The sequence below is a fragment of the Trichomycterus rosablanca genome, chromosome 9, assembly GCF_030014385.1.
Source record: "Trichomycterus rosablanca isolate fTriRos1 chromosome 9, fTriRos1.hap1, whole genome shotgun sequence".
In the NCBI taxonomy this organism is placed as follows: Eukaryota; Metazoa; Chordata; class Actinopteri; order Siluriformes; family Trichomycteridae; genus Trichomycterus; species Trichomycterus rosablanca.
In genome coordinates, this window is record NC_085996.1 from 22,860,867 (window position 1) to 22,874,478 (window position 13,612).

A 13,612-nucleotide genomic window follows, 5' to 3' on the forward strand; every position below is an offset into this window, starting at 1 on the left:
CCACACAGAAAGGACCTGGACAGTCCCACATGGGGAACGAACCCAGGACCTTCTTGCAGTGAGGCGACAGTGCTACCCACTTAGCCACTGTGCCGCCCTTAAAAGACAATAAAATACCTACTTCAGCTTTTGTTATTGTCTGATTAAACAGTGTGATTACTGGCTTTATTTAACCCTTGTTACTTCTGAAGCAGATCATTGTGCCTGCCCAAAAAATAAATAAAATAAAAATATATAAATATATATAAATATATATATATATATATATATATAAATATATATTATAAAAATATAATATATAAATAAAAATGAATAAATAAATAAATAATGGTCAAATTTTTTTTTTCTTTGTTTTCTTTTTCTTTTCTTTTTTTTAACTAATTAATTTTTAATAAATAAAATTCATGTATCACAATATATCATCAGTAATTACCTATGGTTGATTAAATTCAAGAATACAGAATGGCATGTGTGCATAGTTCTTAATGTAGAACCTCTTCAGATCCTCCAGGTTTTTTTAGGACCTCGCTTGTGGACTTACCCTACAAGATTTCAGGGGGGTTGTCTGTAAGTCATGGGGCTGGGATGGCAATGTCATAATAACTTGTAGTGTTCCAGATGCCTTGTGCCCTAAAAATGCTTAGTGCTTGTAGAGAAACTGGCTTTGGCCAAACCTTCTAATATGTTGGCATGGATTAGACTTTGAGTGCTACATTTGCTTTGATTACTACTTTTTGGAAATCTGCTTTGAGACAATCTGCAGGGGTGCTAAACAAATAAAGTTGACCTGACCGTGTCAAGCAGAGGAATGGTATAGGTCACTTAAATAGAAACAAAGAGCAAATGATGGATCATGGATTTGACACCGGATTGTGTATTGCACCGTGCATTGGAAATGTGGGGAAACACGATTAGAATTTTAGGGGTGCGCAGACGTACAGAAAAGAGCCTCTTCTCAAATTAAAGTATGTTTTTTCTCCTTTTTTAGCTTACAAACAATAGACTGTGTATGTGTGAGTGTGTGAACATGTGTTTCACATTTCCTCACAGCCACATGTGTTTCATGCACACCATGAATTTCAAGTACTACCTGATGAGGGCACTGTGGGTCTTTGCCCAAAACTAATCGTTCCTAATTACTTTCCTCCTTTTGCACAGTTCTATTTCCTTCTCCAAGTTTCTTTCTGGTTAGTTTTGTTCTGCCTTTGACTCATACCAAGTAAAAATAGCAGAACAATTTTAATGTCATTCTTCTGGATGGGCGTCCATCTGAATCAGAGCGGTTATATTATAAGTGTACAGTTTGTGTGTGACTGCAGCTTGGACTCTCTTTTATGCTGGGAAAATGTAAATGAACAAATGCATTCTGCTTAACTTAGACCTCTTGTCCTCATAAGTAGACACTTTTGTCTTCTATCTAGTGGTAGCAAAAAATACTAGACTATAAATAAGGTAAAAACATGATGAAATGTGCATTATTGAAGACCTTGTAGCTGTTGAACTTGTGCTAATGAATAACAATTAAGTCGTATTTGTATGTTTATACCATGCTGAACTAGAAGCTCTTCTAAAACGGTTCCACCAAGTGGTTTCATGAATCTAGACGGACGCATCTGAATCGGATCCTCAAAAGATTTCATCCACATGCATATAAACTTATAGTGATATGTATTTTTGATAAGATGAAATGGAATCACATGGACAGTGGTGGCTCGGTAGTTAAGACACTGGACTAATAATCGAAAGGTCACTGGTTGAAGCACCATCACTACCAGGTTGCCATTGTTGGGGCCTTGAACAAGGCTCTTAACCCTTAATTGTTTGTACTTATACTTGTATTTAGTCAAAAGAGTAAGTCGCTTTGGATAAAAGTGTTGGCTGAATGCCAAAAGTGTGAATGTAAAGGGGGGGGGGGGGGGTGCATATACTATGCAAATTAGCTCATGACACTTGACAATCAGTGTTTTCACTTGTTCTATACAAAGCTGGGCGGTTGGCATAAATTCACAGAGGGTCCAAACTGTTACTTTCTACACACCTGAACTTACATTAGGTCTACTGTATATTGGCTATGCATAGTATTGCTTTAATCATTAAAAAACACAGGAATGCCTTCTCCCCAACAAGAAAGTAAGGTACAAGAAAGTTATGCTCTTTAGGACTCATGAAAAGATGGTTGAAGAATTGCCAAGGTTCAATCTACCAATGGATTTTGTCATTATTAAAAAAGCTGTGCATTAGGATTTTGACTAAGTCACTCGGGAAGGTCAATTTTCTTTCAGTGTCGTTCGCTTGGCACTTTGCCTACTTTGAGCACTATTCATCTTCTGTCAAATTCTGACCCTTCCCAGCTGAAAAAGCATCTTCATAATATAATACCACCACCATATTTTACAGTAGAGATGGTGTTGACTTGCAGTTGTGCCTTGCATACCTTTTAGAATTCTAGTTGAAAAAAAAAAAATACTGTACGACTTCCAGCCAAGTGGTCAGTGTTACACACCCTATATGGATAATAGGGGATGTAGGATCAGTAACAGTAGTGGTTATAGAGGTGGTGTAATAGGAAATAAAACTGTAGACTGGGGACATAGGAAAAACACAAACTAGATGCAGTAGGGCAGTAGGTGAAGCCAGAGTTTACTTTAGCTGGTACACATACAGTGGGTCATTTACAACATACCACCTCTGTAAATCAGTTAAATCCGCTCCTCTGTAAATCAGTTAAATCCGCTCCTCTGTAAATCAGTTAGGTTTCTAAGCAAAGAAGAGGTTTGTTAAAAGAGGTAGCCTGACCTAGTCAGTATGGATGTGATTTTATATTACCCCTTTTTTTATTAAGCTTTAAGTTAATATATGTGCTTTTGAGATAGTTTTGTATTGTCATCCAGATTATTAGATCACAGACTTTATATGTACAGTACCTTGAAACTAAACACCAACTGGTTCTGGGACTGGTGTCGAGTGTTAAAAGGCTTGAGTTTCAAGGTATATTTTCCCATAAGGATGTATGGGAAACCTGGTAATGTGTTCCATGGTGCTGTGGAACTGCATATAGGCTGATGTAAAATAATGGGGTTGTTTTTGACACTTATACACTGAAAATAACACAAATATAATAAAAAAAAACACTGAAATACAATTAAAACAATTACAATAAAACCTGCACTTTACCTTTATTTCTTCATGACCTTGTTACCTGCTCGCTCTCCTTTTTAGTTATGCTGTAATAATTAGGGGTGCCAGAGTCTAAAACTACTCTCTGTAAAACTAACATTTTACTCGTAATGATTTCACATTTTAACTACATTTTATGTTGTTTTACCCCGAGGTGGTTCTGACGGAAACCTGTTTACCCTCTCGAGGTTAAAGACTGCAAGTCAAGACTGCAGTGCCAACAATGCTGCTCCTGCTAGATGGGATGGAACCTTGGCGTGTTTGCACCAAAATGTCCAGAACTTACTTAATGGACTTAATGGAATCACAGACTGGACTGAACAATGAAGAACTCCAACAGTTTTTTTTTTGCTAGTTACAATTTTCAGTTCAATTTAATTTTGTGTTTGTATGATTTGTGTAAATCCTATTTATTTAAAGTATCCTCCAGGCCACCCAAGAAGGATGGGTCCCTGCTGAGTCTGGTTCGTCTCAAGGTTTCCTACTGTAATCTTAAGGGAGTTATTCCTTGCCACTGTTGTCCTCGGCTTGCTCTTCAGGGGTTTTTGGTCTGTCGGTCCTGGATTCTGTAAAGTTGCTTTGAGACAATGTCCACTATATGTTATATATATATGTTATATATACGTTATAATATATATAGCAGTGATAGCTCAGTGGTTAAGGTACTGGGCGAGTAAACAGAAGGTTGCCGGTTCAAGCCCCACCACCACCAAGTTGCCACTGTTGGGTCCCTGAGCAAGGCCCTTAACCCTCAATTGCTCATTGTGTAAGTCGCTTTGGATAAAAATATATTTATATATTTATATATATAAAAAAAAATATATATATATATATAAAGTGTATCACAAAAGTGAGTACACCCCTCACATTTCTGCAAATATTTCATTATATCTTTTCATGGGACAACACTATAGACATGAAACTTGGATATAACTTAGAGTAGTCAGTGTACAGCTTGTATAGCAGTGTAGATTTACTGTCTTCTGAAAACAACTCAACACACAGCCATTAATGTCTAAATAGCTGGCAACATAAGTGAGTACACCCCACAGTGAACATGTCCAAATTGTGCCCAAATGTGTCGTTGTCCCTCCCTGGTGTCATGTGTCAAGGTCCCAGGTGTAAATGGGGAGCAGGGCTGTTAAATTTGGTGTTTTGGGTACAATTCTCTCATACTGGCCACTGGATATTCAACATGGCACCTCATGGCAAAGAACTCTCTGAGGATGTGAGAAATAGAATTGTTGCTCTCCACAAAGATGGCCTGGGCTATAAGAAGATTGCTAACACCCTGAAACTGAGCTACAGCATGGTGGCCAAGGTCATACAGCGGTTTTCCAGGAGAGGTTCCACTCGGAACAGGCTTCGCCAGGGTCGACCAAAGAAGTTGAGTCCACGTGTTCGGCGTCATATCCAGAGGTTGGCTTTAAAAAATAGACACATGAGTGCTGCCAGCATTGCTGCAGAGGTTGAAGACGTGGGAGGTCAGCCTGTCAGTGCTCAGACCATACGCCGCTCACTGCATCAACTCGGTCTGCATGGTCGTCATCCCAGAAGGAAGCTGACGCACAAGAAAGCCCGCAAACAGTTTGCTGAAGACAAGCAGTCCAAGAACATGGATTACTGGAATGCCCTGTGGTCTGACGAGACCAAGATAAACTTGTTTGGCTCAGATGGTGTCCAGCATGTGTGGCGGCACCCTGGTGAGAAGTACCAAGACAACTGTATCTTGCCTACAGTCAAGCATGGTGGTGGTAGCATCATGGTCTTGGGCTGCATGAGTGTTGCTGGCACTGGGGAGCTGCAGTTCATTGAGGGAAACATGAATTCCAACATGTACTGTGACATTCTGAAACAGAGCATGATCCCCTCCCTTCGAAAACTGACCCCAAACACAACCTCCAAGATGACAACTGCCTTGCTGAGGAAGCTGAAGGTAAAGGTGATGGACTAAACCCAATTGAGCACCTGTGGCGCATCCTCAAGTGGAAGGTGGAGGAGTTCAAGGTGTCTAACATCCACCAGCTCCGTGATGTCATCATGGAGGAGTGGAAGTGGATTCCAGTAGCAACCTGTGCAGCTCTGGTGAATTCCATGCCCAGGAGGGTTAAGGCAGTGCTGGATAATAATGGTGGTCACACAAAATATTGACACTTTGGGCACAATTTGGACATGTTCACTATGGGGTGTACTCACTTATGTTGCCAGCTATTTAGACATTAATGGCTGTGTGTTGAGTTATTTTCAGAAGACAGTAAATCTACACTGCTATACAAGTTGTACACTGACTACTCTAAGTTATATCCAAGTTTTATTTCTATAGTGTTGTCCCATGAAAAGATACAATAAAATATTTGCAGAAATGTGAGGGGTGTACTCACTTTTGTGATACACTGTATACAGGTCCTTCTCAAAAAATTAGCATATTGTGATAAAGTTCATTATTTTCCATAATGTAATGATAAAAATTAAACTTTCATATATTTTAGATTCATTGCACACCAACTGAAATATTTCAGGTCTTTTATTGTTTTAATACTGATGATTTTGGCATACAGCTCATGAAAACCCAAAATTCCTATCTCAAAAAATTAGCATATTTCATCCGACCAATAAAAGAAAAGTGTTTTTAATACAAAAAAAGTCAACCTTCAAATAATTATGTTTAGTTATGCACTCAATACTTGGTCGGGAATCCTTTTGCAGAAATGACTGCTTCAATGCGGCGTGGCATGGAGGCAATCAGCCTGTGGCACTGCTGAGGTGTTATGGAGGCCCAGGATGCTTCGATAGCGGCCTTAAGCTCATCCAGAGTGTTGGGTCTTGTGTCTCTCAACTTTCTCTTCACAATATCCCACAGATTCTCTATGGGGTTCAGGTCAGGAGAGTTGGCAGGCCAATTGAGCACAGTAATACCATGGTCAGTAAACCATTCACCAGTGGTTTTGGCACTGTGAGCAGGTGCCAGGTCGTGCTGAAAAATGAAATCTTCATCTCCATAAAGCTTTTCAGCAGATGGAAGCATGAAGTGCTCCAAAATCTCCTGATAGCTAGCTGCATTGACCCTGCCCTTGATAAAACACAGTGGACCAACACCAGCAGCTGACATGGCACCCCAGACCATCACTGACTGTGGGTACTTGACACTGGACTTCAGGCATTTTGGCATTTCCTTCTCCCCAGTCTTCCTCCAGACTCTGGCACCTTGATTTCCGAAAACAGTACTTTGGACCACTGAGCAACAGTCCAGTGCTGCTTCTCTGTAGCCCAGGTCAGGCGCTTCTGCCGCTGTTTCTGGTTCATAAGTGGCTTGACCTGGGGAATGCGGCACCTGTAGCCCATTTCCTGCACACGCCTGTGCACGGTGGCTCTGGATGTTTCTACTCCAGACTCAGTCCACTGCTTCCGCAGGTCCCCCAAGGTCTGGAATCGGCCCTTCTCCACAATCTTCCTCAGGGTCCGGTCACCTCTTCTCGTTGTGCAGCGTTTTCTGCCACACTTTTTCCTTCCCACAGACTTCCCACTGAGGTGCCTTGATACAGCACTCTGGGAACAGCCTATTCGTTCAGAAATTTCTTTCTGTGTCTTACCCTCTTGCTTGAGGGTGTCAATGATGGCCTTCTGGACAGCAGTCAGGTCGGCAGTCTTACCCATGATTGCAGTTTTGAGTAATGAACCAGGCTGGGAGTTTTTAAAAGCCTCAGGAATCTTTTGCAGGTGTTTAGAGTTAATTCGTTGATTCAGATGATTAGGTTAATAGCTCGTTTAGAGAACCTTTTCATGATATGCTAATTTTTTGAGATAGGAATTTTGGGTTTTCATGAGCTGTATGCCAAAATCATCAGTATTAAAACAATAAAAGACCTGAAATATTTCAGTTGGTGTGCAATGAATCTAAAATATATGAAAGTTTAATTTTTATCATTACATTATGGAAAATAATGAACTTTATCACAATATGCTAATTTTTTGAGAAGGACCTGTATATACAGGGGTTGGACAAAATAACTGAAACACCTGTCATTTTAGTGTGGGAGGTTTCATGGCTAAATTGGACCAGTCTGGTGGCCAATCTTCATTAATTGCACATTGCACCAGTAAGAGCAGAGTGTGAAGGTTCAATTAGCAGGGTAAGAGCACAGTTTTGCTCAAAATATTGCAATGCACACAACATTATGGGTGACATACCAGAGTTCAAAAGAGGACAAATTGTTGGTGCACGTCTTGCTGGCGCATCTGTGACCAAGACAGCAAGTCTTTGTGATGTATCAAGAGCCACGGTATCCAGGGTAATGTCAGCATACCACCAAGAAGGACAAACCACATCCAACAGGATTAACTGTGGATGCAAGAGGAAGCTGTCTGAAAGGGATGTTCGGGTGCTAACCCGGATTGTATCCAAAAAACATAAAACCACGGCTGCCCAAATCACAGCAGAATTAAATGTGCACCTCAACTCTCCTGTTTCCACCAGAACTGTCCGTCGGGAGCTCCACAGGGTCAATATACACGGCCGGGCTGCTATAGCCAAACCTTTGGTCACTCGTGCCAATGCCAAACGTCGGTTTCAATGGTGCAAGGAGCGCAAATCTTGGGCTGTGGACAATGTGAAACATGTATTGTTCTCTGATGAGTCCACCTTTACTGTTTTCCCCACATCCGGGAGAGTTACGGTGTGGAGAAGCCCCAAAGAAGCGTACCACCCAGACTGTTGCATGCCCAGAGTGAAGCATGGGGGTGGATCCGTGATGGTTTGGGCTGCCATATCATGGCATTCCCTTGGCCCAATACTTGTGCTAGATGGGCGCGTCACTGCCAAGGACTACCGAACCATTCTGCAGGACCATGTGCATCCAATGGCGGTGCCGTGTATCAGGATGACAATGCACCAATACACACAGCAAGACTGGTGAAAGATTGGTTTGATGAACATGAAAGTGAAGTTGAACATCTCCCATGGCCTGCACAGTCACCAGATCTAAATATTATTGAGCCACTTTGGGGTGTTTTGGAGAAGCGAGTCAGGAAACGTTTTCCTCCACCAGCATCACGTAGTGACCTGACCACTATCCTGCAAGAAGAATGGCTTAAAATCCCTCTGACCACTGTGCAGGACTTGTATATGTCATTTCCAAGACGAACTTGACGCTGTATTGGCCGCAAAAGGAGGCCCTACACCATACTAATAAATTATTGTGGTCTAAAACCAGGTGTTTCAGTTATTTTGTCCAACCCCTGTAGTTAAACATTCCGGACCTTTGCTTCAAGAATTTTTCTCTAACTGGACCTCTTTAAATTTTAATTGAATACCCCTGGTGTAGAGTTTCAAAGATTTATGGGATGTCGAGTTACAAGATATCACTGTATTTAATGTACCTATAAGGTACATCTCTACAAGCTTTGCCTACCTGGATTTGGGCAGTTAATCCCATTTTCATGGCAGATCCTTTCAAGATTAAATGGTGAGCATCTTGGAATTACCATCTTCAGGTCTTTCCATAGATGTTTGATTAACCACTCATTCATTCACATTCAGTTTAGGCATTCAGCCAACACTTTTATCCAAAGCAACTTACCCCTGTGACTAAATACAGTCCAAACAATTAGGGGTTAAAGCCCAACAATGGCAACCTGGCAGTGATGGTGCTTCAACCAGTGACCTTTCGATTATTAGTCCAGTGTCCTAACCAATGAGTTACCACAGTCCATATGATTTCATTTCAGCTATTAAAAATACGTTTCAATTCGAGTTCGAATGCGGTTGATGTGGTTGAAATCTTTGGAGTGAACCACTCTAGAACATATAGAGACTCACCCCTAAGCCACTCCAGTGTAGTTTTGGCTGTTGAAAGGTAAATTGTTGGCCCAGTCCGAGTGTGAATGTGCGTGGGAGGAGGTTATCTTGAATTATGTTCCTGTATTTGGCTGCATTTATTCATCCCCTAAATCTTATGCATCTGATTTGCCAGTTTTCTTGCTGTTCTGCTCAGTTATCATCAGACCAGAGAATCTTTGTTGTCCCTTATGTGCCATTTAGTAAACTCCGAGTGGGCAGTCAAATGCCTTTTACTCAACCCAACTGTCTTTTTCTTGCCACTTTGTCAAGTGCTGCAAAGATGACTTGATGATTGTCCATTAACTTCTCTCTTCTCTGCAGAGGACTTTTAGGGGTCTTTAGAGAGAGCAATGGGTTCTTTTTACCTCCCTGACCAAGGCCATTCTTGACCAGATGTCCAGGTTGGAAGGTCCAAGGCCGTGCCAAACTTCTTCAAATAAGGGTCACTGTGTTTCTGGGAACACTCAATGTCTTAGATATTATTTTATATCCTTGTTCTGATCTATGCCACGCCACAATTTGACCATGAAGATCCACAGACATCCACAGTTTCTTGGATATTATGGATTGGTTCTGTCCTAACAATGTAGTGTAAATTGTGGGCCCTCATATAACCAGTTGTGTGACTTTCCAAACAATGTTCACTCAATTAAAGTTGACTGAAACAGGTGGACTTTAGACACCTCTTAAGTTCTAGTACACATCTCAAGGATAAATAAATCAAATATGCACCTAAACCTTGATTGGAAATGCCACCGCAAATGGTTTATCATTATGGGTGATTAAGTGTGAATTAATGGGTTAAAATGGCAATTATATACATTTAAAATCGAATTCTCAACACAGTTAAGTACACAAAAGGTCAAGGGGTCTGAATACTTTCTGAATCCACTGTATCGGTGTTTGTGTGAATGACATTTCATCAAGGCACAAACTTACCCAGACTCATTTTTATTGGAAGATTCTCCTTGCTGGCTGCCTCCACCAGCTGCCTCCTCACCTCCATCACTGCCTCCTTCTGCTTGGCAATGAGCATCGTCTCCCATAGCAACCGCGCTGTGGCAGACCTGAGGAGCAAAGGTCACGCAAGGTCAATCACAGGGGAACATGTGTCACTAATAACTCGCCCTTAAGGTCCAGGGGAATTAATACAGTTTCAATGTGCAATGGGGTTAGCAGCAGAAGTTCAGTTCTCCGCCTCTTTACACCTCTGGCACAATGTGATTGGCCATTATTTAAATTACTTGCTTTTTACTATTGATAAAGCCATCATGCCTACTCACTCCTCATGCCTAGTCAATACAGACAAGACCTCCCATGTAGATCTAGTATTTTGACATACACGTCCAAATCAAACTGTTCAAACTTTTTAAATCAGTACATTACAAGCTGTGTGAGGGTGTAATAACAGAGTAATCTTAGACCCCCACATGGCTCATTTGCCACAACTTCTTACCCTGAGTCTCAACACTGTGTTCCTTGACCATTCATACTAGTGCCTTGAGCAGAAATTAGAAGTTACTATTCCAGCAAGGTAATTTACTAGGGCTGTCGTGATTGGCCGTCAATATTTTATGTCGATCCATCGTTTTTTAAATCTATGCTTATAAATGATCCTCTTCAATTTCTACAACGTCTCCATTCATATAACCGTTCATATGATTCCCTCAGCACTACTTGTGTGTGCATGACCTAAGTCGTATTTGGTCCAGTCACTGGTTGGCGGCATTAAGCGCGGTCTTAAAAAATGCCATCTGCAGCAGTCAGAAGCCGATTGTAGAGAGATTTCAAAGAAAAGCTAAACGTCTTCCAAGAGCCAAATCATCAAAAGTTTGGGATACTTAAAACTGGCACAAAACAAAAAGGTGGTTTGTACATTGTGCAAAGCTTTGATGGTACTACAGCAGCACTAGCACGGTGTTGCACGTCTATATTGTTTCATTAAGCTTCTTAATCGCGGAGATCTTGGAATACCGTATTCCTTAGCGAGTTCAGTTAGGGCGCATTTTTACTTCTATATTGTTTCATTAAGCTTCTTAATCGCGGAGTTCTTGGAATACCGTATTCCTTAGCGAGTTCAGTTAGGGCGCATTTTTACTTCTATATTGTTTCATTAAGCTTCTTAATCGCGGAGATCTTGGAATACTGTATTCCTTAGCGAGTTCAGTTAGGGCGCATTTTTACTTCTATATTGTTTCATTAAGCTTCTTAATCGCGGAGATCTTGGAATACTGTATTCCTTAGCGAGTTCAGTTAGGGCACATTTTTACTTCTATATTGTTTCATTAAGCTTCTTAATCGCGGAGATCTTGGAATACTGTATTCCTTAGCGAGTTCAGTTAGGGCGCATTTTTACTTCTATATTGTTTCATTAAGCTTCTTAATCGCGGAGTTCTTGGAATACCGTATTCCTTAGCGAGTTCAGTTAGGGCACATTTTTACTTCTATATTGTTTCATTAAGCTTCTTAATCGCGGAGTTCTTGGAATACCGTATTCCTTAGCGAGTTCAGTTAGGGCGCATTTTTACTTCTATATTGTTTCATTAAGCTTCTTAATCGCGGAGATCTTGGAATACTGTATTCCTTAGCGAGTTCAGTTAGGGCACATTTTTACTTCTATATTGTTTCATTAAGCTTCTTAATCGCGGAGATCTTGGAATACTGTATTCCTTAGCGAGTTCAGTTAGGGCGCATTTTTACTTCTATATTGTTTCATTAAGCTTCTTAATCGCGGAGATCTTGGAATACTGTATTCCTTAGCGAGTTCAGTTAGGGCACATTTTTACTTCTATATTGTTTCATTAAGCTTCTTAATCGCGGAGATCTTGGAATACTGTATTCCTTAGCGAGTTCAGTTAGGGCGCATTTTTACTTCTATATTGTTTCATTAAGCTTCTTAATCGCGGAGTTCTTGGAATACCGTATTCCTTAGCGAGTTCAGTTAGGGCGCATTTTTACTTCTATATTGTTTCATTAAGCTTCTTAATCGCGGAGTTCTTGGAATACCGTATTCCTTAGCGAGTTCAGTTAGGGCCCATTTTTACTTCTATATTGTTTCATTAAGCTTCTTAATCGCGGAGTTCTTGGAATACCGTATTCCTTAGCGAGTTCAGTTAGGGCGCATTTTTACTTCTATATTGTTTCATTAAGCTTCTTAATCAGGGAGATCTTGGAATACCGTATTCCTTAGCGAGTTCAGTTAGGACGCATTCACATGCACCACGTACTTGCTGCGTTGGGCTCGCAATTTTTGCAGTTTGATCACCGCGTGGTGATCAAAGCGCAAAAAACTTCTCATATGAATGCAATGTAACACCGTAACGCTTACCATTTTGCTTATACATCGCTTAGAATTTAAAGTAAGTTTTGAGTGAATGTGTAGGTTAGAATCTGGGCTCATTCTGTCTTACAAAATACAAAAAAATCACATCACAAAAATCCAAAGTACAAACTAAAGTTTCTATTAGTGCATAAAAAGTAAAACACTTTTACAGATGTTGGTTTTGCTGGCCACAATAAAAGTAAAGTACTGACAAATTCATTACTGGTTAATAACAATAAATCAAAGTGTACTGTGTTTATCTAAGATTTTATTGCTGAAGCATTGAATCTTAAAGGTATAAAAAGGGATCAAATTCTAGTAAGTTACCAAATCTTTATCTTTATACACTGGCTTTGTAAAAAGTTACGCAGCATCTGAGTCTGCTCTTCTCGAGAAAGATCTGTGAGCTGATCACAAAACATTTCACAAAAACCCCATAACAAAGACAATACAGCATGCAGCTGTGTCCATGAGAGGACATTCTGCATGCATTACAGAAAGAAAATGCTGACAGAGGTAAGAGAAAAGAGGTAACAACAAAAGATTTATGAAAAAAAAACAAAAACTTAAAACTAGTCTGTATCCAACATAAAAAAAAAAAAAAAAGGAAAATCTATTAATAGAGGGACACTATAGAGAAATGTACTGCAGATGGTTTCTAAACCACCACCTGAATGTCCTGACTTATGGGACATGTGATGTGTAGAGAAAACAGCAATCTACACAAATATTAACAGGGCAGTTGTAGCCTAGTGGTTAAGATAGTAGACTAGCAAACAAAAGGTTGCTGGTTCAAGCCCTACCACTGCCAGGTTGCCACGGTTGGACCCCTCAGCAAAGCCTTTAACATTAACATTTACATTTTCAGCATTTAACAGACACCTTTATCCAAAGTGACTTACATTACAGGTACAGTATGAGTACAGTCTGAGCAATTGAGGGTTAAGAGCCTTGTTCAAGGGCCCAACAGCAGCAATCTGGCAGTGGTGGGGCTTGAACCAGTGACCTTCTGATTACTAGTCCAGTTCCTTAACCACTAGGCTACGGCTTAACCCTCAATTGCTTAGACTGTATACTGTAAATCGCTTTGGATAAAAGCACCTGCTAAACGCCATGAAAGTAAATTTAAATATTAATACATTACTTTAACTGTGAAGCATGGTGAAGGGAGAATTTCGATATTTGCTCCTTTGCAGTAATGTGCCTTGGCAACTTTAAATAAATACGGCATCTATACATACACATACAGTTCCTTTGACTAAAATGTCTTATTATTT

The 13,612-nt window shown here is 40.4% G+C and overlaps 1 protein-coding gene across 2 annotated transcripts in view; it reads right to left on the reverse strand.

The window, feature by feature from the left end:
- scfd2 (sec1 family domain containing 2) overlaps positions 1–13,612 on the reverse strand; it is a 233,370-nt gene that overhangs the window by 187,402 nt on the left and 32,356 nt on the right. For both annotated transcript variants that reach the window (XM_063002093.1, XM_063002092.1), the window contains exon 3: positions 9,953–10,080. In XM_063002093.1, coding sequence (XP_062858163.1) covers positions 9,953–10,080 — 128 coding nt within the window. The remainder of the gene's footprint in view (positions 1–9,952; positions 10,081–13,612) is intronic.